At 37.1% G+C, this 23,794-nt stretch overlaps 1 protein-coding gene across 17 annotated transcripts in view; it reads left to right on the top strand.

Moving 5' to 3' along the window:
* The window catches only part of SNAP91 (synaptosome associated protein 91), a 172,168-nt gene that overhangs the window by 103,886 nt on the left and 44,488 nt on the right, over nt 1-23,794 (top strand). For 7 of the 17 annotated variants that reach the window (XM_069598991.1, XM_069598994.1, XM_069598986.1 and 4 more), the window contains exons 14-15: nt 16,472-16,630; nt 22,808-22,915. In XM_069598991.1, the coding sequence (XP_069455092.1) occupies nt 16,472-16,630; nt 22,808-22,915 (267 nt within the window). Of the gene's footprint in view, nt 1-16,310; nt 16,326-16,471; nt 16,631-22,807; nt 22,916-23,794 lie in introns of all 17 variants that reach the window. The other 10 variants (XM_069598984.1, XM_069598992.1, XM_069598988.1 and 7 more) reach the window with 3 other exon arrangements.

Genomic DNA, 23,794 nt, shown 5'->3' with positions numbered 1-23,794 from the left:
ATTAAGTTGATTATTGCTTCATTCTTAAAGTTTCACAGTTCAGTTCAGTCACTCAGTCGTGTCCGACTCTTTGCAACCCCATGAATTGTAGCACGCCAGGCCTCTCTGTCCATCACCAACTCCTGCAGTTCACTCAAACTCACGTCCATTGAGTCAATGATGCCATGCAGCCATCTCAACCTTTATCATCCCCTTCTCCTCCTGCCCCCAATCCCTCCCAGCATTAGTGTCTTTTCCAATGACTCTTCTCATGAGGTGGCCAAAGTACTGGAGTTTCAGCTTTAGCATCATTCCTTCCAGGACTGATCTCCTTTAGAATGGACTGGTTGGAAGGGACTCTCAAGAGTCTTCTCCAACACCACAGTTCAAAAGCATCAATTCTTCAGCACTCTGCCTTCTTCACAGTCCAACTCTCACATCTATACATGACCACAGGAAAAACCATAGCCTTGACTAGATGGACCTTGGTTCGCAAAGTAATGTCTCTGCTTTTGAATATGCTATCTAGGTTGGTCATAACTTTCCTTTCAAGGAGTAAGCGTCTTTTAATTTCATGGCTGCAGTCACCATCTGCAGTGATTTTGGAGCCCCCCAAAATAAAGTCTGACACTGTTTCCACTGTTTCACAGAGTTAGTATTAAATACCTTACTCTACCACATCAAACTATCAATGTAAAATTTTTTTAAGTTTGAAAGCGGCTCATACAACTATAGAAATAACACAGAAGGAATGACATAAGCAAGATGGTCAAATGGAAAGTGTCCCATTGTACCTCCCCACAGAAGTAATCATTTGGCAGCCAGCCACAGACAAAAGTGCCTTTGTGGGTGCTTTGGGATCCAGGAAAGAGGTTGCAAGGCCCAAGATCAGGAAGGCTTGATTTGAGAAGGTGAGTTCAGGTAGGAGGCTCATCAACCTTGGTCCTGGCAACAGTCCTGGAAACACTGCCATGCCCCTGTGGACTCACTACAGTCCTCTTTGGCCATGATCCTGCCACCAGCAACATCTGCTATGGGACTGGGAACCATACACACCCATGCATTAGGTAACAGGCCTGCTGACCTTGGTCTCAGCTGTGGACCCTGAAACTGCCTGTGACCCAGCTCCAGCCTCTTAGTCTTGGTCCAGGAGCAGTCCCACCTGCCCAGAGATCTGTCGGGAAATATACCTGTCTGTATACTTAGAGGCAGGCCCAGTGACCTTAGTCCAGCCTCAGATCCTAAAGAAGCCTTGTGACTAGGCTCAGCCCCTCACAGCTGCAGTCAGGAAGCTGTCCTGCCCACCTGGGGACTTAGTGGGAGACAGACTTATCCATACCCATAAGGGCAGACCTACAGGCCTTGATCCCAACGGGGGACCTTCAAGCAAATATCAGACTTGATTCAGCCCCACTTAGCTACAGTCCAGGGCTAGTCCTTCCCAGCCCAGAGACCTAGTAGGAGCTACACCCAAACATGCACTTGGTAACAAGCCCACCACCCCTGAACTCAACTAAAGACCCTAAAGTGGACCCTTGTTCCAGTTCCAGCCCTGCTAACCAAGGTTGTGAATGCAGTCCTGTCCACTCAGGGACCAGGAGGCAGGATCTGTACCCACCTAAGATCCTGGTAACAGGCCCACCAACATGGGCACTACAGCAGGCCCAGGAGTAGCCACATGAACTTGCCCCAACCCCATTCAACTGCAATGCCAGAGGCAATATCATCACCCCAGGGACCTGACAGGGGAAGATCTTCACCTGCCAAAACCAGTGTTAAAAATAGGAAGAGGTGTTTTTCCTTCAAATGCACAGGCACCATCACAAGGCTACATGAAATACAGAGAATCAGGCAAAAAAAAAAAACAAAAACACACAAAAAAAACTCCATGACACTGCCAAAGAGAAGTCACTCAGTAATGTCCAATTCTTTGCGACCCCATGGACTGTAGCTGACCAGGCTCCTCAGTCCATGGGATTTTCCAAAGAATACTGGAGTGGGTTGCCGTTTAAAGGAAGCTAATAAAGCTCAGTAACTTACCCTAAAGAAATCTAGATTGTCTGCTAATGAATTCAAAATAATCATCCTAAAGAAGCTCAGTGAGATTCAAGGGAACACATGCAGGCAAGAAGACAAAATCAGGAAAACTATACATGAACAAAACAAGAAAGTAGAGACTATAAAAGAGAACGAAGCAAATTCTGAATAAAATAGAATATGATGACGGAACTGAAAAGAAAAACTCTGTAGAGAGCTTCAACAGAAGACTGAATCAGACAGAGTAAAAATCCACAAACTCAAAGATAGGGTTTGAAAATAGCCAATTGGCAATTAGAAAATAGCCAATTAAAAGAATAAAAAGGGAAAAAAGAGGATGCATACAGGACGTATGGGACATCATGAAATGAATGAAGATAAGCATTGTAGAAGTTTCAGAAAAGAAGAAAGAAAGAAAGTGAAGTCACTCAGTCATGTCTGACTCTTTCTGAGACCTAGTAGGAGCTTCACCCAAACACCTCAATTGCACATAGAAAATTCTCCAGGGTGGAGAATGTTGGGACAAGAAAATTTTGATGAAGAAGATTGAAGTCATATCAAGTATTATTCCTGCCCTTCAGTGGTATGAAACTAGAAATCAGTAACATAACAAAACTTTGAAAATTCACATATACATGGAGATTTTATAACATACGGCCAACCAATGGGTCAAAGAAGAAATTAAAAAGAAATTTTAAAGAATCTTGAGACAAAAGAAAATGCAAACACAGTATATCAAAATTTATCTGATGCTGCAAAAGCAATACTAAGAGGGAAATTTATAGTGCTAAATGCCTCCATTAAGAAAAAAAGATCTCAAACAATCTAGCTTTACATCTTATAGAATTAGGTAAAGAACAAACTTAGCTCAAAGATAGCAGAAGGAAGGAAATAACAAAGATTAGAGCAGAAATGAATGAAATAGAGACCAGAAAGATGTTAGAAAAGATCGACAAAACTGAGTTGGTTTTTTGAAAAGATAAAATTACTTTTGCATGTGTGCATGCTCAGTTGTGTTTGTCTCTTTGTGACCCCAAAGACTGTAGCCCACCAGGCTCCTCTGTCAGTGGAATTTTCCAGCTGAGAGTAGTGGAATTTTCTAGCTGAGAGTAGTGGAATGGGGTGCCATTTCCTACTCCAGGGAATCTTCTTGACCCAGAGATCAAACCAACATCTCCTGTGTCTCCTTCATTGCCAGATGGATTCTTTACCACTGAGTCACCTGGGAAGCCCAAAATTACCTTCGGCTAGACTAAATAAGAAAAAAGGGCAATGACCCAAACTAAAATTATAAATGAAAGAGGAAACATTATAGCTGATACCATAAAAATGCAAAGAATCATAAGAGATTGTTGTGAGCAATTATATGCCATGATTGGATAACCTAAAAGAAATGGATAAATTCCTAGAAACATAGAGCTGACCAAGATACAGCTGACCAACAAACATACAACTGACAGTCAAGACAAAAAAGAAAATCTGAACAGCCTTACATAAATAAGGAAATTGAAGCAGAAATCAGAAACCTCCCAACAAAGAAAAACCCTTGATCATACAGCTTCACGAGTGAATTCTGCCAAACATTTAAACAGAAATTAATGCCAGTCCTACTCAAATTCTTCCCAAAAAATTGAAAAGAGGGAACACTTCCAACCTTTACTTTTTTGAAGCTAGTTTTACGCTCATACCAAAGCCAGATACACACACTAAAAGAAAAGAAAATAACAGGCCATCATTCCTGATGAACATAAAACTACAAAAATCCTTCACAAAATATTACAAACTGAATTCAACAGGACATTAAAAGGATCATACACTATGATCAAGTGGGGTTTCTCCTTGCAATGCAAGGATGGTTTGACAGTTGCTGGTGATATACACCACATGGTAGAATAAAGGATGAAAATCATATGATGATCTCAATAGTTGCAGAAAAAGTACTTAACAGAGTTCAACAATCTTTCATGATTAAAAAAAAAAAACCTGTCAATAAATTAGGTAGAGAAGGAATGTATCTCAACATAATAAAGGGTATATATGACACGTCCACAGCTAACATGATTCTGAATGATGAAAAGCTGTAACATTTTCCTCTAAGATTAGGACAAAGATGCCTACTCTCTTGAGTTCTATCCAACATAGTACTGTAAATCTAAGCCAGAGCAATTAGTCAAGAAAAATAAATAAAAAGCATCCAAATTGGAAAGGAAGAAATAAAATTGTCTCTGTATCCAAATAGGAAAGGAAGAAATAAAATTGTCTCTGCAGATGACTTGGTCTTACATGTAGAAACCCAAAAGATGCCACCAAAAAACTGTTAGAACTAATAAATGAATTCAGTAAAGTTTGGGAGTCAAAATTTATGTATAAAAAGACTATCTGAAGAAGAAATGAAGAAAAATAATTCCATTTATAGTAGCATCAAGAAGAATAAAATATTGAGTTGGCAAAGAAGGTTGGGTTTTTCCATAACAACCCCCAAATGAACCTTTTGGCTAACCCAATACTTAGCAATAGACTTAACCAAGGAGATGAAAAGCCTCTACACTGAAAACTATAAAACATTGATGAAAGAAATTGAAGACACAAATAAATGGAGAGATATCCTTTGATCATGGACTAGAAGAACTAATACTGTTAAAATGTCCATACTACCCAAAGTGATCTACAGAATCACTGCAGTCTATAATGCAAAAGAATAAAATTGGAACCTTATCTTATATCTTACCCAAAACTCAAATGGATTAAAACAAATATAAAACCTGAAACCATAAATCTTAGGGGAAAAAACTCCTAGACGTTGATCTTAGCAATGGATTTTTTGATTTGCCACCAAAAACACAGGCAACAAAAGCAAAAATAAGCAAGTGAAACTACATTCAAGCTACAAAGCCTCTACACAGCAAAGGAAACAGTCAACAGAATGAAAATGCAACCTGTGGAATGGGAGAAAATATTTGCAAGAAAAAAAAGGAACCCAAATACCTTGACTTTAAAATGGGCAAAGGACATAAATGGACATTTCCATAGAAGATGTGCAGATGGCTAACAGGTATATGAGAAGGTGTTCACTGTCATTAATCATCAGGAAAATGGAAATCAGAACCAGAAATAACACCCCACATTTGTTAGCATGACTATTATTAGGAAGAGACTATTATTAGGAAGAGAAGAGAAAAGTGTTTGTTGAGAGTGTGAAGAAAGGGAATCATTATATACTGTTGGTGGGAATGTAAATTGGTACAACAATTGTGGAAAACAGTAGAGTAGAAGATCCTCAAAACAATCAAAATAGAACTATTACATGGTTCACCAATCTCACTTCTAGGTGGATGGATATCTGCACTCCCATGTTCATTGCAGCATTAGCCACGATAGCCAAGAAAAAAAAAACAACTTCTGTTTGTCAGCAGATGAAAGGGTAAGGAAAACATGTTGTATATATTCAGTGGAATATTACTCAGCCCTTTAAAAAGAAGGAACTCCTCCTATGTGTGACAATATGGATGACATAAAGGACATTGTGCCAAGTGAATAAATATGCCAGACACAGAAAGACAAATATGTACACTCTCACTTATATGTGGAATCTTAAAAAAGTCAAACTCATAGATACAGAAAGTAGAAGTTGCCTGGGGCTGTTGTTCAGCAATGGAGGGCAGGGCATGGAATGGGAGGATGTTGGTCACAGGGTACAAAAGGTCAGTTGTAAGCTGAAGTTCTGGAGATCTAGTGTATAGTACAGTTACTATGTTAACCGTTAATAATACTGTGTTGCATACTTGAAACTTGCTAAAAGAATAATCTTAAGTATTCAAACTACAAAAACACAGGAACTATGTGAGATGATGGATGTGTTAGTTTGATTGTGGTCATCTTCTCATAATGTATATGTATAACAAATTATTACACTGTGCATCTTCAGTTCAATTCAGTCTCTCAGTTGTGTCCGACTCTTTGTGACCCCATGAATTGCAGCACGCCAGGCCTCCCTGTCTATCACCAACTCCCGCAGTTCACTCAGACTCAAGTCCATAGAGTCAGTGATGCCATCTCATCCTCTGTCGTCCCCTTCTGCTCCTGCCCCCAATCCCTCCCAGCATCAGAGTCTTTTCCAATGAGTAAACTCTTTGCAAGAGGTGGCCAAAGTACTGGAGTTTCAGCTTCAGCATCATTCCCTCCAAAGAAATCCCAGGGCTGGTCTCCTTCAGAATGGACTGGTTGGATCTCCTTGCAGTCCAAGGGGCTCTCAAGAGTCTTCTCCAACGCCACAGTTCAAAAGCATCAATTCTTCGCACAATTGCACTCATCTCACACGCTAGTAAAGTAATGCTCAAAATTCTCCAAGCCAGGCTTCAGAAATACGTGAACCGTGAACTTCCAGATGTTCAAGCTGGTTTTAGAAAAGGCAGAGGAACCAGAGATCAAATTGCCAACATCCGCTGGATCATCAAAAAAGCAAGAGAGTTCCAGAAAGACATCTATTTCTGCTTTATTGAGTATGCCAAAGCCTTTGACCGTGTGGAGCACAATAAACTGTGGAAAATTCTTCAAGAGATGGGAACACCTGTGCATCTTAAATATATACAATTTTTATATATCAGTTATACCTTAGTAAAGCTGTGGGGGTTGAGAAACAACACTGGTAAAAGACATTAACTGGCTGATGAGGAAACCAGTAAGATGATAAAGCTGGTTAAAACAGCATTTTGAGGAATTGGGATTTATAGAAAAGGAATGTTAAAATAAGATGGCTAGGTTGGGTTTAAAACTGGTTAATGTCCAATAGGGCAATAAAAGTCATGTCTTGAGGGTATCTTTTCTCCCAAACATAGTATTATATCACTAGCAGACAAGAACTGTAACGCAATACATCATTTCAGAATCAGTCCTTAATTAATGTTAAATTGCAATGTCAAAAGAAGTTTCATTCCATAGGTAATTAAATAATCCTTAGGTGAGCTTGGTAAACATTGGCAGAGTGATATCAGAAGTACCTGCTATAATCTCTTGATTTTATTTCCAAGTTTTTTGTTAACAAAATGAAAGTAATTGTGAAATAAAGTTGCTAACTATGTAGATGAGCATTTAAAATATTGGTGCTTTTCCATTTAAATGCTTCAAACTTCTCCCTTGTTAAAATGTTCAACTCCTAAGTTGACAGCTGTCATTTTTTTAAATCAAAAGTCTCAACATCACTTAACTTTATTAAATCTCTGTTGGTAAAGGAAAATATTGTTGAATTGGTTTTATGAAGGGCCTTCTTTTTTAAAAAACCGTATTCAAGTGTTCATGGTATTTTTTCTTTAATTGTAGTATAATTGCTTTACATTACTGTTAGTTGCTGCTACACAACAACATGAATCAGCTATAAGTACTATAAGGGCCTTCTGGTTCTTATGCTTTCTCATTCTGACCTTCATCTTTTTGAAATGTTTATTTAAACATAACTTATTTTTGTTGCCCCAGTATCTTATACAACATATTATGTTTTCTTACTTATTAAAGAATGCTTCAAATCTATATCCTTATATCAGACTTTCTCTGTCATAAAGTTCATATGAATGGCTTTTATAGAACTTTTATAATTTAACATTTAGTGTTAATTATAAATTCATGGGGTTATACAAAACTTTTTTCAGTATTATATGAATGTATTACCTCTAATTTTCTCAACTAATTAAATCAGTAGATATTTGACACTTTGTAATTTTTAGAACTTACCGAGCATAGTAGTTTAGTGATTTAGAAACTTTAGTAAGTAAATAGTGATATTGTTAACTGTCTCCTCTCACCATATTCTCCAGGGTCAAACTGAAGAGAAATTGTGTCCTTTTTGTTTGGTTGGTTTGTTTTACACCAAAGGAATAATAAAAAGAACAACTCTAGGTGAGAGGTAACATTTAAAAAATTCGGCCACACCACACTGCATGTGGGACCTTTATTCCCCAACCAAGGATTGAACCCCTGTCCTCTGCAGTGGAAGCACAGAGTCCTAACTACTGGACCACCAGGGAATTCCCAACATTTTTATTCATATTCATCTCTCAGTACTTTTTGCTAAGACACACAATACTATGAGAAATAAGTTATAATAGCCAATTTTATTATAACACACTTAAGTCTTTGCTTGTTAGGAATGAATAGCTATTGATGATTGAAACATTGAGGTATCAGTGAATATAGAAGAAAGCAGATGAGTATGGTTTAGCTAGGGCCGTGCAGTGTGGATCTGCAGTCTGCCTTTCTCAAATGCAGGGCAAGAGGTCTGAAATTCAGCCTGCTTTCTGTTGGCCAAGCTGTGGGCTTTTTTCATCCTTGAGGAATAAGGAAAACCTTTTCCAACTTGCTGGCTCAGCAGAAACAGTTTTTCATAATTAGTACAAAGCACATTATAGTGTATAATAGTGTTGGCTTAGAACCTGATGCTTAGACAGCATTAGTCTTTTGTCTCAACAAAATATCTATAGCTATTTTCATAGCAGTAGAAAAGTCAGCTGGGGAGGAAAATACTAATAAATAAATTCTCTAGTTCTTAAGCAAAATAGTAAAACTTATAAGTCTTAATAAATTCAAGTAAACTAGTATAATATGAAATTGAGAGATAATAGTCACCTTTGCTGCTATTGTTTAGTTGCCAAGTTGTGTCCAGCTCTTTTGTGATCCTATGCACTGTAGCCCACTAGGCTCCTCTGTCCATGGGATTTCCCAGGCAAGAATACTGACTTGGGTTGCCATTTCCTTCTCCAGGGGATCTTCCCAGCCCAGGGATTGAACCTGCATCTCCTGCTCAGTAGGCAGATTCTTTACCACTGAGCTTACCTGAAAGGCTCCATAGTTACCTTGAGTTTGCATTTATTCCATAGATACACAGTCATATTTGAAGAGGATTCTAAATTATAACAAATATGTTTTGTTCTGCTTTATTGACTATGCCAAAGCCTTTGACTGTGTGGACCACAACAAAGCCTGGAAAATTCTTAAAGAAATGGGAATACTAGACCACCTGACCTGCCTCTTGAGAAATCTGTATGTTCTTATCTGGCCATAATGATAGTAAGAGAATTTCATTTTCTAATGATGTGTCCACATCAAGTGTTTACAAATTTCTCATAAGGGTTCTAAGTACTGATAAATATTGCCAATTTAGGGGACATATTGTAAAGGATAGTACTTCTTGTTGGTGTGAACCAAATTTAGCATATTCATATTTTATAAATTTAATTTAAATAGTGCATATTACGTGTGGCATTCTGCTGGCCAATAATAATGATCACCTTTGACTGAAAGAATACAGGGTGTTTTTAAAATCCCTATCTTTCTCCCCATTATAGGGAGAGTGTTTTTTTCTTCATAATAAATGCATCCCTCTGTACAAACAGCTGAGTGTGTGTGTATTGTATTTCTGTGCATCCTAGAAGTGGGAAATGGCTAATTTCTTATTGTAAATGCTTGAAGTAAAATTTCTACTTTTTGAGAAATACAGAATTACTCCTAGGGTTTTCTTAGAATTAATAGACTTAATAGAAATTTATTAACACACTCTTGAAGGCTCATCAGTATTATGTGACCACATGACTCTGTTTCCATGTGAATATTATTAATAGCTGTACTATAAGCAATGTTTGTGACCCACATTACCTTTTGCTTGTTAGTTAAATCTAGGTGGGGCACATCTGTAGGTTGTTGTCATGCACATTCATGAATACACACACACACTTTCTCTCTGTGAAAGATTTATAGAAACTTTGAAATTCATAGTCCTATGTCAACTTAAATGTTAGCTGTTGCCCTTTTTTATTGAAGTATAATTGGCATACACCAATTATATTTATTTCAAGTATACTACATTCAGCATTTCTAAGCATTCTGAAATGATCAGCACAATAAGGCTAGCTACCATCTAAGCCATTGCTATTATTAACTTTCATTATCAAGCATTTGATATGTTCTGGATGTAGGTGAGCACTTAAATATATTAACACACTTAATCTAAAGTGTGACTCTTATCTCACTGCACCATGTAGATCTCCTTGTTAATTTAGTTGTAGTTCTGTTTTCTTGTTTACAGGGAATGTTTTCTAGCAATTTCTGTAATACAAAAAAAAAATTGCTCTGATTAAGTACTACTTGCAAATGAATTGGAACTCTTATGCTGTAGTGGTTTTTTTTTTAATAGTTTAATCCTCTAAAAAGTAGCAGTTTTGAGAATATTTGATAACTGTTCCCATCATCCTATAATAGGAACTTGCTTTTGTAGTAGAGAAAATTTTGCACAAACCAAGAAATACCTAAGATAAATTATGCTTAATGTGGAAAATTAAGATTTTGGAGAGTAAAACCTGTGGTTTCCAAGAGTAGAAAAAGTTTTTCTGCATCAGTTATCCACCTATATGCTTAATCACTACATTTTCCTAGGAAATTTTGCTTTCCATCTTTTTATATCATTTTTGTCACCCTCTATCCTAACAAAACATTGATTAAGAGCAAGGAACTAATGTTTTAATCTTTCATACTTTTTTGTTTTAAATCCTTTCATTTTTGTTCCTTCTTGTGTACATAAACAGTCTTCTCCTTTTTCAATTACCAAATGTATGAAATAAATTACCATCCCCTGTCATAGGCAGTGGGAGGTCTGGAAACTTAAATCACATGGTTCTTAGCTCTTCTGCTAAATCACATCACAGCTTAAGATAGCCATTGATGAGGGCAGGGGTAGGGAAAGCCCCACCAATGCCAGGAAAAGAGAGAAACCAAGTCTCTCTGACTTCTGATGAGCCATGTTGGTTTCTAATTTATATTTTTAGGATGTGTGACTGTAGAGTAACAGTTGCATTGGGCCAGGTCCATTTGGTTTGAGCAATTATTTGAAAGATCTTCTCCTTCTCAGGATTTGAGACCTGGACACCTAACAGCAAAAAATACCCTAGCTTCAAGTCAGCATAGGTCCTTTTTTCCAGCTCTTCATTAGATGTGCATTCTGAAATTTAAAAACTATTTCTGATGTCAAGAACTCCATGTGGTATAATATTCTAACGTTGCTATGAAATATGTAAGATTTGTTTAGGAAGAGCCTTGATTATCTTAGTGGACCTGTAGAGGGCTTTACCTGACACTTATTGGGTTTGCAGATTGCATAGTTAAATGAATGTGATTATGTTTTTCTTCCAGTTTTCAGGTATAATTGATATACATTACTTTAAGGTGTATCATGTAATGATTTGACTTGCATACATCAAGAAATGATTACCACAATAAATTTAGTGAACATCCAGCTTTTCATGTAGATACACAAAGAAGTAGAATAAAGATTTTCTTGCTTGTGATGAGAACTATTAGCATTTACTCTCTTCACAACTTTCATATGTAACATACAGTGGCACTGATTATGTTTATCTTGTTGTATATTATATCCGTAGTACTTCTTTATCCTATAACTGGAAGTTTATATTTTTTTGACTGCCTTCATCAAACTCCCCTTCACTCTCCCCCTGCCTCTGGTAACCACAAATCTGATCTCTGTTTCTCTGTGTCCATTTGTTTTGAAGTATATTTGACCTAAAACACTGTTAGTTCCCATTATACAATATAGTGATTGAATATTTCTATACATTTCAAAGCAGTCAGCACCTTAAGTCTATACAAAGATGTTATGTATTAATAACTATATTCCCCACAATACATTTCATCCCCATGACTCATTTATTTTGCAACTGAAAGTTTGTTCCTCTCAATCCCTCTCATCTATTTCTCTCCTACCCTACAACCCTTCCCCTCTGGCAACCGCCTGTTTATTCCCCATATCTATGATTCTGTTTCTATTTTGTTATGTTTGTTCATTTGGCTTGTTTTTTAGACTCTACATATAATCGTATAGTATTTGTCTTTCTCTGACTTCTTTCGCTTAGCATAACAACCTCCTAGGACTATTCACATTGTCACTGATGACAAAGATTCACTCTCTTTTATGACTAAGTAATATCCCATTATAGGTAGATAGCTAGATAGACACACACACAGACACACACACAGACACACACACACACAGACACACACACACACACCTTTATCTATTCATCTAGTGATTGGCAGTTACATTGCTTCCATATCTTAGCTATGCTGCAGTGAACATAGGGATGCATGTATCTTTTCTAATTAGTGTTTTCATTTTCTTTGTATAAATAACCTGCAGGAGTGGAATTGCTGGGTCATATGGTAGTTCTGTTTTTAATTTTTTGAAGAATCTCTATACTGTTCTCCATAGTGGCTGCACCGGTTTACCTTCCCTCACAGTGCATGAGGATTCCCTTTTCATCACATTCTCACCAACACTTGTTATTTGTTGTCTTTTTGATAATAGACAGTCTTGCAGGTGTGAGGCAATATCTCATTGTGGTTTTGATTTTAATTTCCCTGACAATTAGGGATGTGGAGCATCTTTTCATGTGTCTGATAGCTGTCTGTATGTCTTCTTTGGAAAAATGTCTACTCAAGTCCTCTGTCTCTTTTATAATCAAGTTGTTTGCTTTTTTTGTGGTTGAACTGTATGCGTTATTTGTGTATTTTGGTTATTAACCCCTAATGGGATTTCTCATTTTCTAATGTCTTCTCCTTTTCATTTTGTTGATAATTTCCTTCACTGTGCAAAAACTTTCTGGTTTGACATAGTCCCATTTGTTTTTGTTTCCCTTGTCTGAGGAAACATACTCCCCAAAATATTATTAAGGCCCATATCAAAGAGTATACTGCCTGTATTTTCTTCAAGAAGTTTTCTGGTTTCAGGTCTTACATTTAAGTCTTTAATCCATTTTGAATTTATTATTATACATAATATGAGAAAGTCTAGTTTGCTTCTTTGACATGTAGCAGTTCAGTTTTCCTAACACCATTTATTGAAGAGGCTGTCTTTTTCCCCTTTATTGTTACCTCCTTTGTTGTAAATTAATTGCCGTGTAAGTATGGATTCACTTTTTGGTGGTTCACTCTTAGTGTATGGAAACTCAATAGATTTCTGTATATTAATTCTGTATCCTGCAACTTTACTGAGCTATGATTTTAGTAGTTTAGTAGTTTTATTTTGGTGGCATCTTTAGGATTTTCTATGTATGGTTTCATGTCTTCTGCAAAGAGTGACAGTTTTAGTACTTCCTTTCCAATTTGGATTCCTTTCATTTCTTTCCTGATTGTTTTTGTATGATTGTTGTGGCTAGGAGTTCCAATATTATACTGAGGAAATGTGGCAAGAATGGGAATCTTTTCCTATTCCTGATCTTAGAGGAAAAACGTTCAGATTTTCACTGTTGAGTATTGTGTTAGCTGTGGGTTTGTCATATGTAGCCTTTATTACGTTAAGGTATATTCCCTCTATGTCCCCTTTGTTGAGAGTTTTTATTATAAATAATGTTGAAATCTGTCAGAAGTTTTTTTCCACATCCATTGAGATGATCATATGATTTATATTCTTCAAATTGTTAGTGTGATGTATCATACTGATTTGTAACTATTCCTGGGGTAAATCCCACCTGATCATGATCATTAATGTATTGCTGGATTTTGTTTGCTAATATTTTCTTGAGGATTTTTGCATCTGCGTTCATCAGTGATATTGGCGGGCAGTTTTCTTTTTTGTGATATCTTTGTCTGGTTTTAGATCAGGGTGATGCTGGCCCTGTAGCATGAGTTGGGAAGTGTCCTTCTTCTGCAGGTTTTTGAAATAGTTTCAGAAGGATAGGTGTTAACTCTTTAATAAATATTTGGTAGAATTCACCTGTGAACCCATGTATCTGCTCCTGGACTTCTGTTTGTTGGGAGTTTTTCTAATTACTGATCCAGTTTCACTACTGGTAACTGATCTGTTTTTATTTTTTATTTTTTCTTGATTCAGTGTTGAGGAATTATCCATTTATCCTAGATTGTCTGTTTTTTGCCATTTAATTGTAGGAATCTCTTATGATCCTTTGTGGTGTTGGTTATAACTTCTCCTTTTTCATTTCTGATTTTATTGATTTTTCCGTGATGAATCTGGCTAAAGGTTTATTTATTTTTTCAAAGAGACAGCTCTCAGTTTCATTGATCTTTTCTATTGTTTTGACTCTCTATTTCATTTATTTCTGCTCTGATCTTTATGATTTCTTTCCTTATTCTAACATTTGTTTGATCTCCTTTTTATAGTTCTTTTACGTGTAAGGTTTTGTTGTATTTGAGTTTTTTTCATTTCCTGAGATAGGCGTGTGTTACTATAAAGCTTCCTCTTAGAATTGTTTTTGCTGCTTCCCATAGATTTTGAGTCACTGTATTTAATTTTCACTTGTCTCCAGGTATTTTTTATTTCCTTTTTTATTTCTTCAGTGATCCTTTATTTAGTAATGTGTTGTTTAGCCTCCATGGATTTGTGTTTTTTGAAGGTTTTTCATGTAGTTGATTTCTAGTTTCAACATTGTGTTTGGAAAAGGTCCTTGATATGATTTTAGTCTTCTTAAATTTACTGAGACTTCTTTTGTTGCCTAGCATATGATCTATCCTAGAGATTGTTCCATGTGCTCTTGAAAAGAATGTGTTTTCTACTACTTTTGGATGTAATGTTTATATGTGTGTGCATAAACACTTAAATTTATATAAAATAAAAAAATATGTATAAAGTCTATCTGATCTAGTAATGTAGTTTAAGGCCAGTGTCTCCTTATTGATTTTCTGTTTCGATCATCTGTCCATTGATGTGAGTCCCCTGTGCCTTTTGTGTTACTGTCAGTTACTCCCTTTATGTCTGTTTAGATTTACTTTATGTATTTAGGTGCTCCTGTGTTGGTTGCATGGGGCTTCCCAGGTGGTGCATTGGGTAAAGAATCTGCCTGCCAATGTAGGAGACACAGGAGACACAGGGATCGGGTTTGATCCCTGGGTCGGGAAGATGCTCTGGAGTTGGAAATGGCAACCTACTCCAATATTCGTACCTGGAAAATTCTATGGACAAGAAAGCCTAGAGGGCTATAATCCATGGGCTCGCAAAGAGTCGGACATGACTGAATGACTGAGCACACACACACACACACGTGTCGGATACATATATGTTTACGATTGTCATATTTTCTTCATTAATCGATCCCTTGATTAGTATGTGCTATTTTTCCTTGTCTCTTTAACAGTGTTTATTTTTAAGTGTGTTTTGTCTCACATAAGTATTGGTACCCTGGCTTTTCATTTCTGTTTACATAGAATACATTTTTCCATCCCCTCACTTTCAGTCTGTGTATCTTTATGTCTAAAGTGATTATTATTAATGTCAAATTTATGTTTATCAACCTTTTAAATGTCATCTGGAACTTTTGGTTTACTGAGTTCTCATATCACTTTTAAAGCTCTGAAAAAAATAGCTTCCAAATGAGTTTTGATAAAGTTTCTTCATGTTTAAAATAAATTTCCAGTAACATTCATGAATTCGAATGTGATGCCTGAGATGTGTATCATGTGACTGATACTAGAGGAATGCATTGGACACTCTAAATGTTTAACTTAAAGTCATAGTATAGTTAAAAATAATCCCTCTTAGGCTTATTATTTAGGATGCCATCTGTAATCCCACTGTTGATCACTAACTAAGAAAGTATGAACCTCTCAATGGAATGCTGACCTCAGAAGGGCTGAAAAGTTTTGATACTGCAGAATCTCTCATATTCATCTTGAAAATAATTTTCATATGTTGTCACAATGTTTACAAGTGTAAAAGTCATATATTAAACTGAAAAACATCTGGTAATGTGAAACTTATGAAGAAGAAAATAGGTTTGAGTTTCTTTTCTCTAACCCTTAAACTTTCATTCAAGTTAATATGTTGCACAGTCAAGCTTCTGTTCATGCTCTGTATTCTACACTGGAGTGATACATCAAATAAAGAGGGTCAACAAAGTTCAATTAACTATGGTTTCTTCAGAATTGACAGTTATAGTATAATGAAATCAACCAAAGCAAATGAAATAGTAATTCTGATAAAAAATCAGTGGAGTTCATCAGAATCATTTAGAGCTAACTTAAGGTAAGTCTCTTGACCTCCCTTGCTCTCAGTTTTCCCATCTATGAAATTGAAAATTTGATGTAGAGGATCCCTAAGGTCACTTCCGGCTCTAAAGTTCCGTGATAATAATAGGTAACATTTATTTTTTAATTACAAATGGTCCAGAAAGGTACATAAAGCTAAAATTTCTTCAGTTAGTGCCTCACCCTGCTTGGACATTGGTGTGGTTGAAAGTTTCAGCTTTCTCTCTTATTTCTTCATATGCTGACCCCATGGACATCAATAGACCTTTTGGGAGAGGGTGAGTAAAGCTTTATCTGTAAACCTCTGTTTTGAGAGACTTCCATATCTTAATAATTGTCCTCACTTTGATCATTTGAAGCCTGGTACATCTTTTGTCCTTTCCTTTTCTTCTCTTCCATTTGTTCTGTGTCTGGTGCGACGTAGACTCTCTGGCTGCACTTTCCTCTGTTCCCTCCGAAGCGCAGATCTCAGATCCGTTTGCGCCAGAACCTACTCCTCCTGCTACAACTGCTGAAACTGCAGCTGCTGCAGCCTCTGCCTCAACTACCACAGCTGTCACTGCTGACGTCGATCTCTTTGGAGGTTAGTCAGTCACATCCCTCTTCTTTCATTTTCCTTGCAGGATTACTAAGATTACCATAGTATGAAGATGTTTAAAATATTTTACACGATAGAACAGTATGGCGCAACTTTTAAGTACTTTTTAAATGTTTATTCATATATATCTTTGCTCAGTTTGTCAACTTCATTTCGTTTTAGTGGTTTTAGAGCACAGGTTGCAATGCTTTGGACCTGTTTTATTTTCTATTTTTTTGCAAAGTTAGGATTTAAGTCACTATTAGGACTCTTGTCCCATCTATGGGCTCCAGCCCTGCAGTATCTATAAGGGTGGTCTCAGATCCTTCTATCCTCCCATATTTAGGATTGGGTTTTTGGAATTTCTTTTTAGATTTGTACTAGCTGAGAAGGAAAAAAGTATTTGGGGAACATGGGAGGAGAAATTCTGGTCTAAGTTATTTTTTAAGTTTTAAGACAAAAAGTCCTCTAAAAGTTCAGACCTAGAGGTCTTTGAAAAGAGTTTAAGGACATCCGTTTTTGCAACCTTAAGCTTGTTCTTTGCAAGCAAAGATTTGGATTATCTTTGGCTTCAGAACTTTGAGAGATCACTGGAATCAGTACTTGCAAAGCTGATTGAAAACAGGTTTATAGCAGACTTTGAATGATAGTCTGAAAATATTTTTTTCCATACAAATGTAAGTTCTGACAGAGTTGATTTACAGCTGTAAGCCTGAGTCAGATATCCTAGGCTCTGCCAGTATAACATGTCTGGACCCAATGAACCATCTGAAGCCACTTTATTTACATCTTCCCATCTTGAGTGGTGCTTATGTCCAGACCTGGAGAAGTGCTCATTTCAGATGTGTCCATTGAATAGTGTTACAATCATCATAGTTTTGTGTTTCTTCATTTCAACATAACATCTTTCCCAGGGCATTTTGAGAATATGGTAAAGAAATCAGAGGATGCAAAAAAAAAAAAAAGAAAAGAAAAGAAAAGAAATCAGAGGATGCAAACAATGTGGTGGGGACAAGAGAGTTTTGGCAGGTTCTAGCAGAGTTTATAAATTCCCCTGGGAACATACACTTACATACCATCATGTAACACTGCTGTGTGCCCCACTCTCTGAAGCTCGCCAACGGTGTCTAAGACAAGGAGTCCTCAGCTTGACACTGCATTGTTGCCTCTGTTTCATGTGAGGCAATTTGCTGCTGCCTTGCTGCACTGCCATGCTATTACAGAAAAAAATCTGCTTTTATTAAAAAAAAAGTAGAAGGGATTTTCAGATTCTTAAATAATTTATTATAAAGAATTATTTGCCAGAGAAAGTTAGTTTTTCATCATGCCTGTATAACTTTTGAGACCAGAAATTAGAGTTTTAGTTTACATTTATAAAATGAACTTCTTCATCCCCTCCTTCTTCCCCCATGATTGATCTTGAGTATGGTTGGTTTCTCATAGGCTTATGCTAACAGGAAAATTCAAGAAAAAATATGAGCAGGGTGGTAACACTTTTGTATGTAAACATTTCTGTTCCTTTAGCTATTCAGATTTTTGTTTTTCAGTCCATTAGAAGGAGCTTAATTGCCTATAAGAAGTCAGTCAGCTCCATCTTGCTTCTCTCATGGTCCTCTAAAGCCTAAGATATTTCTTAGAAATATTCTTTGTCCCGTTATGCTGTTTGTGCTGATCATTACTGCTTTGATGACATCCATCAAGCAGAAGAATCTGTATGTTTGGAAATATTTTTATGATGTCATTCTTTCTCCTGCAGTACAAGTTTAAAAGGTCAGTACTGTAGCAAATCATATTACTTAATGCCAAAGAATGGAAGCTCTTCTCTAATTTCACCAATATCCTTTCTAGTCATCTGGCTGGAGGCTGAGGAGATGAGTATCTCTGCAAATCTCATTACAGTTATTTTTGCTAATCTTTGTAATTCTATAAACCGTCTCCTGGTCACTGGTAGCTGTAAAATCTCTAACCTTTATGTTCATAGATTTATGTGTTTCACTGTATGTTTTATGTTAGTAGTTTTCAGTGATATTCCCTGGTTTTTTTCATGTTCTTTTTGGATTTAAAAGAAATCATCTAGAGGTAGGACTTTAAATTAAAATTCAAACTAAAATCTCTCCAGTGATGTTGTGTGGCCATTTAAAATAAATGTATCTTTAAAATGAGCAAGTGGTAGAACTTTTGATTAATAAGAGCATCAGTTATTTCATGTATATGACTTTAAAATATGCCTCTATGAGGTTAACATGGCTAGCAGGATTAAATAGACTTTGGAAATAGGATTAATGCATTTTAAAATGACTAATTTTTAAATTTTTGGGAATATGAAATATTAAACATTAAATTTTTCTGTGCATTTTAGCCTTATATTTTCATCACAGATTTGAAAAATAGGGACTATCTGTTATTTTGAAATACTCAGATTGATACCTACATAGTGTTTTAGTCATTTCAGTGTAAGTCATTAAAAACATTTTTTAAGAAACATTATATGTGCTAAATGCTTTATTGTTTTAAAAGGAACTTTAAAAAAAATAAAATCGGTCTTCTCTGGTCAGGCAGAACAGGACTGCAAGGCAGTGTTGTGCTTTAAAAAATTAATAAAACAAATATTAAGAGAAAACACAAAATTTTTTAAAACATTCTGTTTTTCATTGATGTAAACTTTAGCAACAACAGCATATTAGTTTTTTTTTTTTTTAACAACACAGTGTTTTTCTAAGCAGTTCAATGCTAAATTGGTGCTAATTCCTCTTGCATTTGCCAGGATACCCTTTCAGTCAACTGTGTTAATTTGTGAGCATCCTGCATGAAGATGGTAGGCTGCAAGCACAGAGCCAAGTGGCTGGAAAACCAAAGAACTTGCTTCCCAAGCCTGACTTCATTTGTACAGGCTGCTTAACAAACTTGTTAATTAACCTTCCTTAAAATCAATGCTTAAGTATAAGCCCTTACAACTAGACTTAATGGAAGAATGTTATAATCTGAGACCTCTGGGAAAGAAAATGAAATGCTGGTGACTTTTGGGCTCAAGATGTTGAGAATGATTGAAACCTTTGAGCCATGTATGTGATTTAAAGATGGCTTATGTGGCTGGAGAAGACAGGGAGGGATAGTTCAGCCTGGGGAGGACAAGAGCAGTAAGAAATTTTCACATAGGAAGTCAGGCACATGATAAAAATTTAGGGGGGAAATTCTTCCTGTGTTGCCAGAAGGAAGAGAAGGCTAGTCTGCACAATGTCTGAGAGACTGGTTTTCTGGGTAAGACTGGACCAAGTCCATAACTGTAGAAAAGCAGGAACACGCATTTCCTAGAAATAGCAGGGGTTGGTAATTGGCAGAATGTAGACAGGAACTGTGAGTGGGTAACAATGGAAAGAGAACTAGATTGGAGGTGGTTTTAGCTTTCAATGCTGGAAGGATAATGCTGCCATCGACTATGAAAGAAACCTGGGTAGCTAAGAAGTTTGTTTTTTAGAAAACAACATCATAATTGCTTTATTATCTCTCACAGTCTCACAGTCTTGGGGGTCTGCTGAGCTCAGCTGGACAGTTATCTCTCAGGGCTCCTTGCATGGCTACAGTCATACAGTGACTGTGGGGTTGGGATCATCCAGACTCATTCATTCACGTCTCCATCTCCTGTGCTGGGGGGACTAAAAAGCCATGGGCTGGAGCAGCTGGGGGTGCTTGGTTTAAGAGCAGTTTTGACAGTAGTAGAGGAGTTAAGTTTATGTTTAGTTTCAGAGAAGCATTAAAAGGAGATGTCTTGCTGAGAGGGGAAAAATAAAAAACCACCTTTCCTGAAGATATAGCTGTAAATATGGGTTTCATCTGCTTACACAGAAGTGATCATTAAAGAGGCACACCCGTGAATACTTGTTTGAACTCACAACTGATGTAGAAAGAAAGAAAGAAAGTGAAATCGCTCAGTTGTGTCCGACTCTTTGTGATCCCATGGACTGTAGCCTACCAGGCTCCTCTGTCCATGGGATTTTCCAGGCAAGAATACTGGAGTGGGTTGCCATTTCCTTCTCCAGGGGATCTTCCTGACCCAGGGATCGAACCTGGGTCTCTCCCACATTGTAGGCAGATGCTTTACCATCTGAGCCACCAGGGAAGCCAATAGCACTGATGTAACTGATACTTAATTCAATACTACAAGGAGGGGACAGTATAGTAGAAAGTGGCACAGTTCATCACAGTAGAGTGGTTAACCACACAAACTTCAGTCAGACAGCTTACAGCCAAATCCTGACTCCACCATTTGCCAAACCTTGGGCAAATCCTCAGAGTTTACAAGTTTCCATTCTCTTATCTACAAAGTGGAGAATATAGAACTTACATCCCAAGAGAGCTGTAGGAATTAAATGTAATAATTTCAATGAAATATTTACCTAGTGACTGGCACACAAATAGTGACTGCTATTACTGTTTCTATTGCTTCCAATCACACTATCCTCAGTTCCAGATTTTATAAGACTAGAAAGAAAACAGACCTGACTCATGGCAAAATATTTTCAGCAGTCCATGGGATTTCAGAGTCGGGCATGACTTAGTGACTGAACAATAACAAACCTTCTCTTAGACTGTTGGCCCCGGTTCTTAGTGCTTTCATGTTGCCCTAAGTCTTCTGTGATAGTATCTTTAACATGGCATCTGGGGGAGGCTGTCTGTCCTATCCCCAAGTGTTTTTCTCCTGTGCCATTGTTATTACTCACCATCTCCCTTGACTGACCTTTACCAGAATGTATTCCCTCAGTGTAGCTGTGAGAAGCAATCAAATCAAATCAAACTGTAACATATGATTGTCCTTTGTCTATTCCAGCGATATTGGTATTTTTGTAAAGAACCTTTTAACCCACGTGGGTCTCTAATGCTTAACATTTGTTAATGCTGGGTTTCAGGATGTTGCCATAGTGTGTCTCATACTCAGATCCATTTGAAACACTCTGGGTTAAACTGAGAAACAAGTGTCCTGACTGTAGGATTTCCTACCGCTTAATAGACCAGGTAAATCTCTGAGAAAGGGGAAATACTGGGTAGCATTTTGTTTGACAGATTCTTTTTAATGGCTGGAGGAGCAATGTTCTAGGGAATGCTGGTAAGTATTGCAGAAGGCAGCAGTTTAGGATATAAGCCTAGCAGGTAAGTGGCAGGTACTTTTTGGTCCCCACTTTCCAAGAATTTCTTCTAGGCAGGTCATATTTATGATAACTTCATTCCTTTTGTACTTTGGAATGAAAGGGTTTCTTTGAAAACTCCAGGTAAAACTAATTTTACCATAATTAACATGGTGTGTTGACAGAAACACATTTGGGATCCTTTGCACACATCAGCCATTTATAAATTGGGCATTTATAAATGGAGGCTGCCTGTATGTTAATGGATCTACTGTATAGTATCATTATTTACTATAAACAGTTACATACTTGTAGTTTCAAAACATGAAACTATATTTTTAGTTCATTGAAAACAGGTAATTTTCCACATAACTAGAGCAATGCAGTATTTGAAAATAGCCATAAATTTAAGTCAAAATAAAGGCATTATGGCATCATCTCCTAATTTTTTTTCTTTAGTTCTTTAAAGCAGATCCTTGGTTGTGTCTGAAAATGTTTCTCAGGGATAATGAAAGTTTAACTTATGAATATTTATATATGTCATGTTAACAGTGCGATTTTGCCTAGACTATAAAAGAAAATTTAAATTTAAATGGTTTATGTCATTTTATATTTAATTTTTTTGGCATTAAAGAGGACATCCATGCTTGCTAGAAACCATGAGTCAGAGACATCGTAGTAACATAGTATATAAATAATGAAAGCTCAATGTCTCAAACTGCCTAAGAAAGTAATTTTTGTGTTTTAATTTTCACATCCATTACTTTCTAGTGATGCATAAAACATGCTTCTTAGAGCCCTTATACAATGAGAATCCTGTTACCCTTTGGATCCTCACAGGTCTCAGAGGCTCCACACTGCACCACTTTGCATGTAACCAACATGAAGGGGCGCCAGGAGTCATTGTTCTGTGACTGCCAATAGTGCATGGGCTGTAAAAATGCATTTTAAGAATTCATGTTGTATAAGGGAGCCTTCTTTGCAATTTAACTTGGTTCTTTTACTATATTTTTCTTCTCTTTTTATCCCTTTCATTTCTTTTGTTTTAAAACCTGCACCCAAGATGCCTTTGCAGCTTCTCCCGGGGAGGCCCCTACAGCATCCGAAGGGGCCACTGCGCCGGCCCCCCCAACCCCCGTAGCAGCGGCACTTGATGCTTGTTCAGGAAATGGTGGGTTTCCAACCCTGAGCCCGTCTGTTGTCGTTTTGTCCTGATGTGAAACCCCCGTAGCTAGACATGGCCCTCTGTGTTTCTAATTTTACTTTCTTCCGAGCATAAAAGATCACTCCTCCTAACAGAATGAAGAATGCTGACACTTAAAACATTAAGAAAATGAAGGGCATACTTACCAAAATTGACAATTTCTCAAGATTGACAATTTTTGTCACTGCAAGTATGCTGCCTTAATGTTTTTGTTCCCTCTAATGCTTACTGATGGACTTCCCTGTTGGCTTAGTGGTAAAGAATCTGCCTGAAATGCAGGAGACGTGGGTTCGATTCCTGGGTTGAGAAGATCCCTTGGAGAAGGAAATGGCAACCCACTCTAGTATTCTTGCCTGGGAAACCCCATGGACAGAGGAGCCTGATGAGCTATAATCCATGGGGTAAAGAGTCCGAGACGACTTAGCAACTCAACAACAACCATAAATACGCTTTTTGTAACACTGAATTCCAATATATAGGCATGTTTTCATGAATCTTCCAAGCTACCAAGTTGACCAGATTAGGTGAGCATTTAAAAAATAACAGTCTCCAATCCTAGACTGTAGTCTAATCTGACAAATACTTGTTAAGCGTTTCAATTTCTGTTTTCTGAATTCGTGGTACCTGCTAGATTTTCTTTTCTCTTTAGAAGAACATGCTAATCACTGACCCCCACTAGTAGGGTACTAGCTGAAAGCAAGCAGCCTAATGCCTAGCCAGCAGCTAATGCCTAGCAAGCAGCCTAAAGCCTAGCTAGCTTGTGAATATCTGTGCCAGGTGTCTTGGTCCCTGTAGTTATAACGCTGCTCTCTTGCCTGTTTCCTTACTGATGCTGTGTGTGTGTCT

This window comes from Ovis canadensis, chromosome 8, assembly GCF_042477335.2.
Source record: "Ovis canadensis isolate MfBH-ARS-UI-01 breed Bighorn chromosome 8, ARS-UI_OviCan_v2, whole genome shotgun sequence".
Classification (NCBI taxonomy): Eukaryota; Metazoa; Chordata; class Mammalia; order Artiodactyla; family Bovidae; genus Ovis; species Ovis canadensis.
Note: the sequence above shows the minus strand (reverse complement) of the source record. Positions and strands in the feature narration are given on the sequence as shown.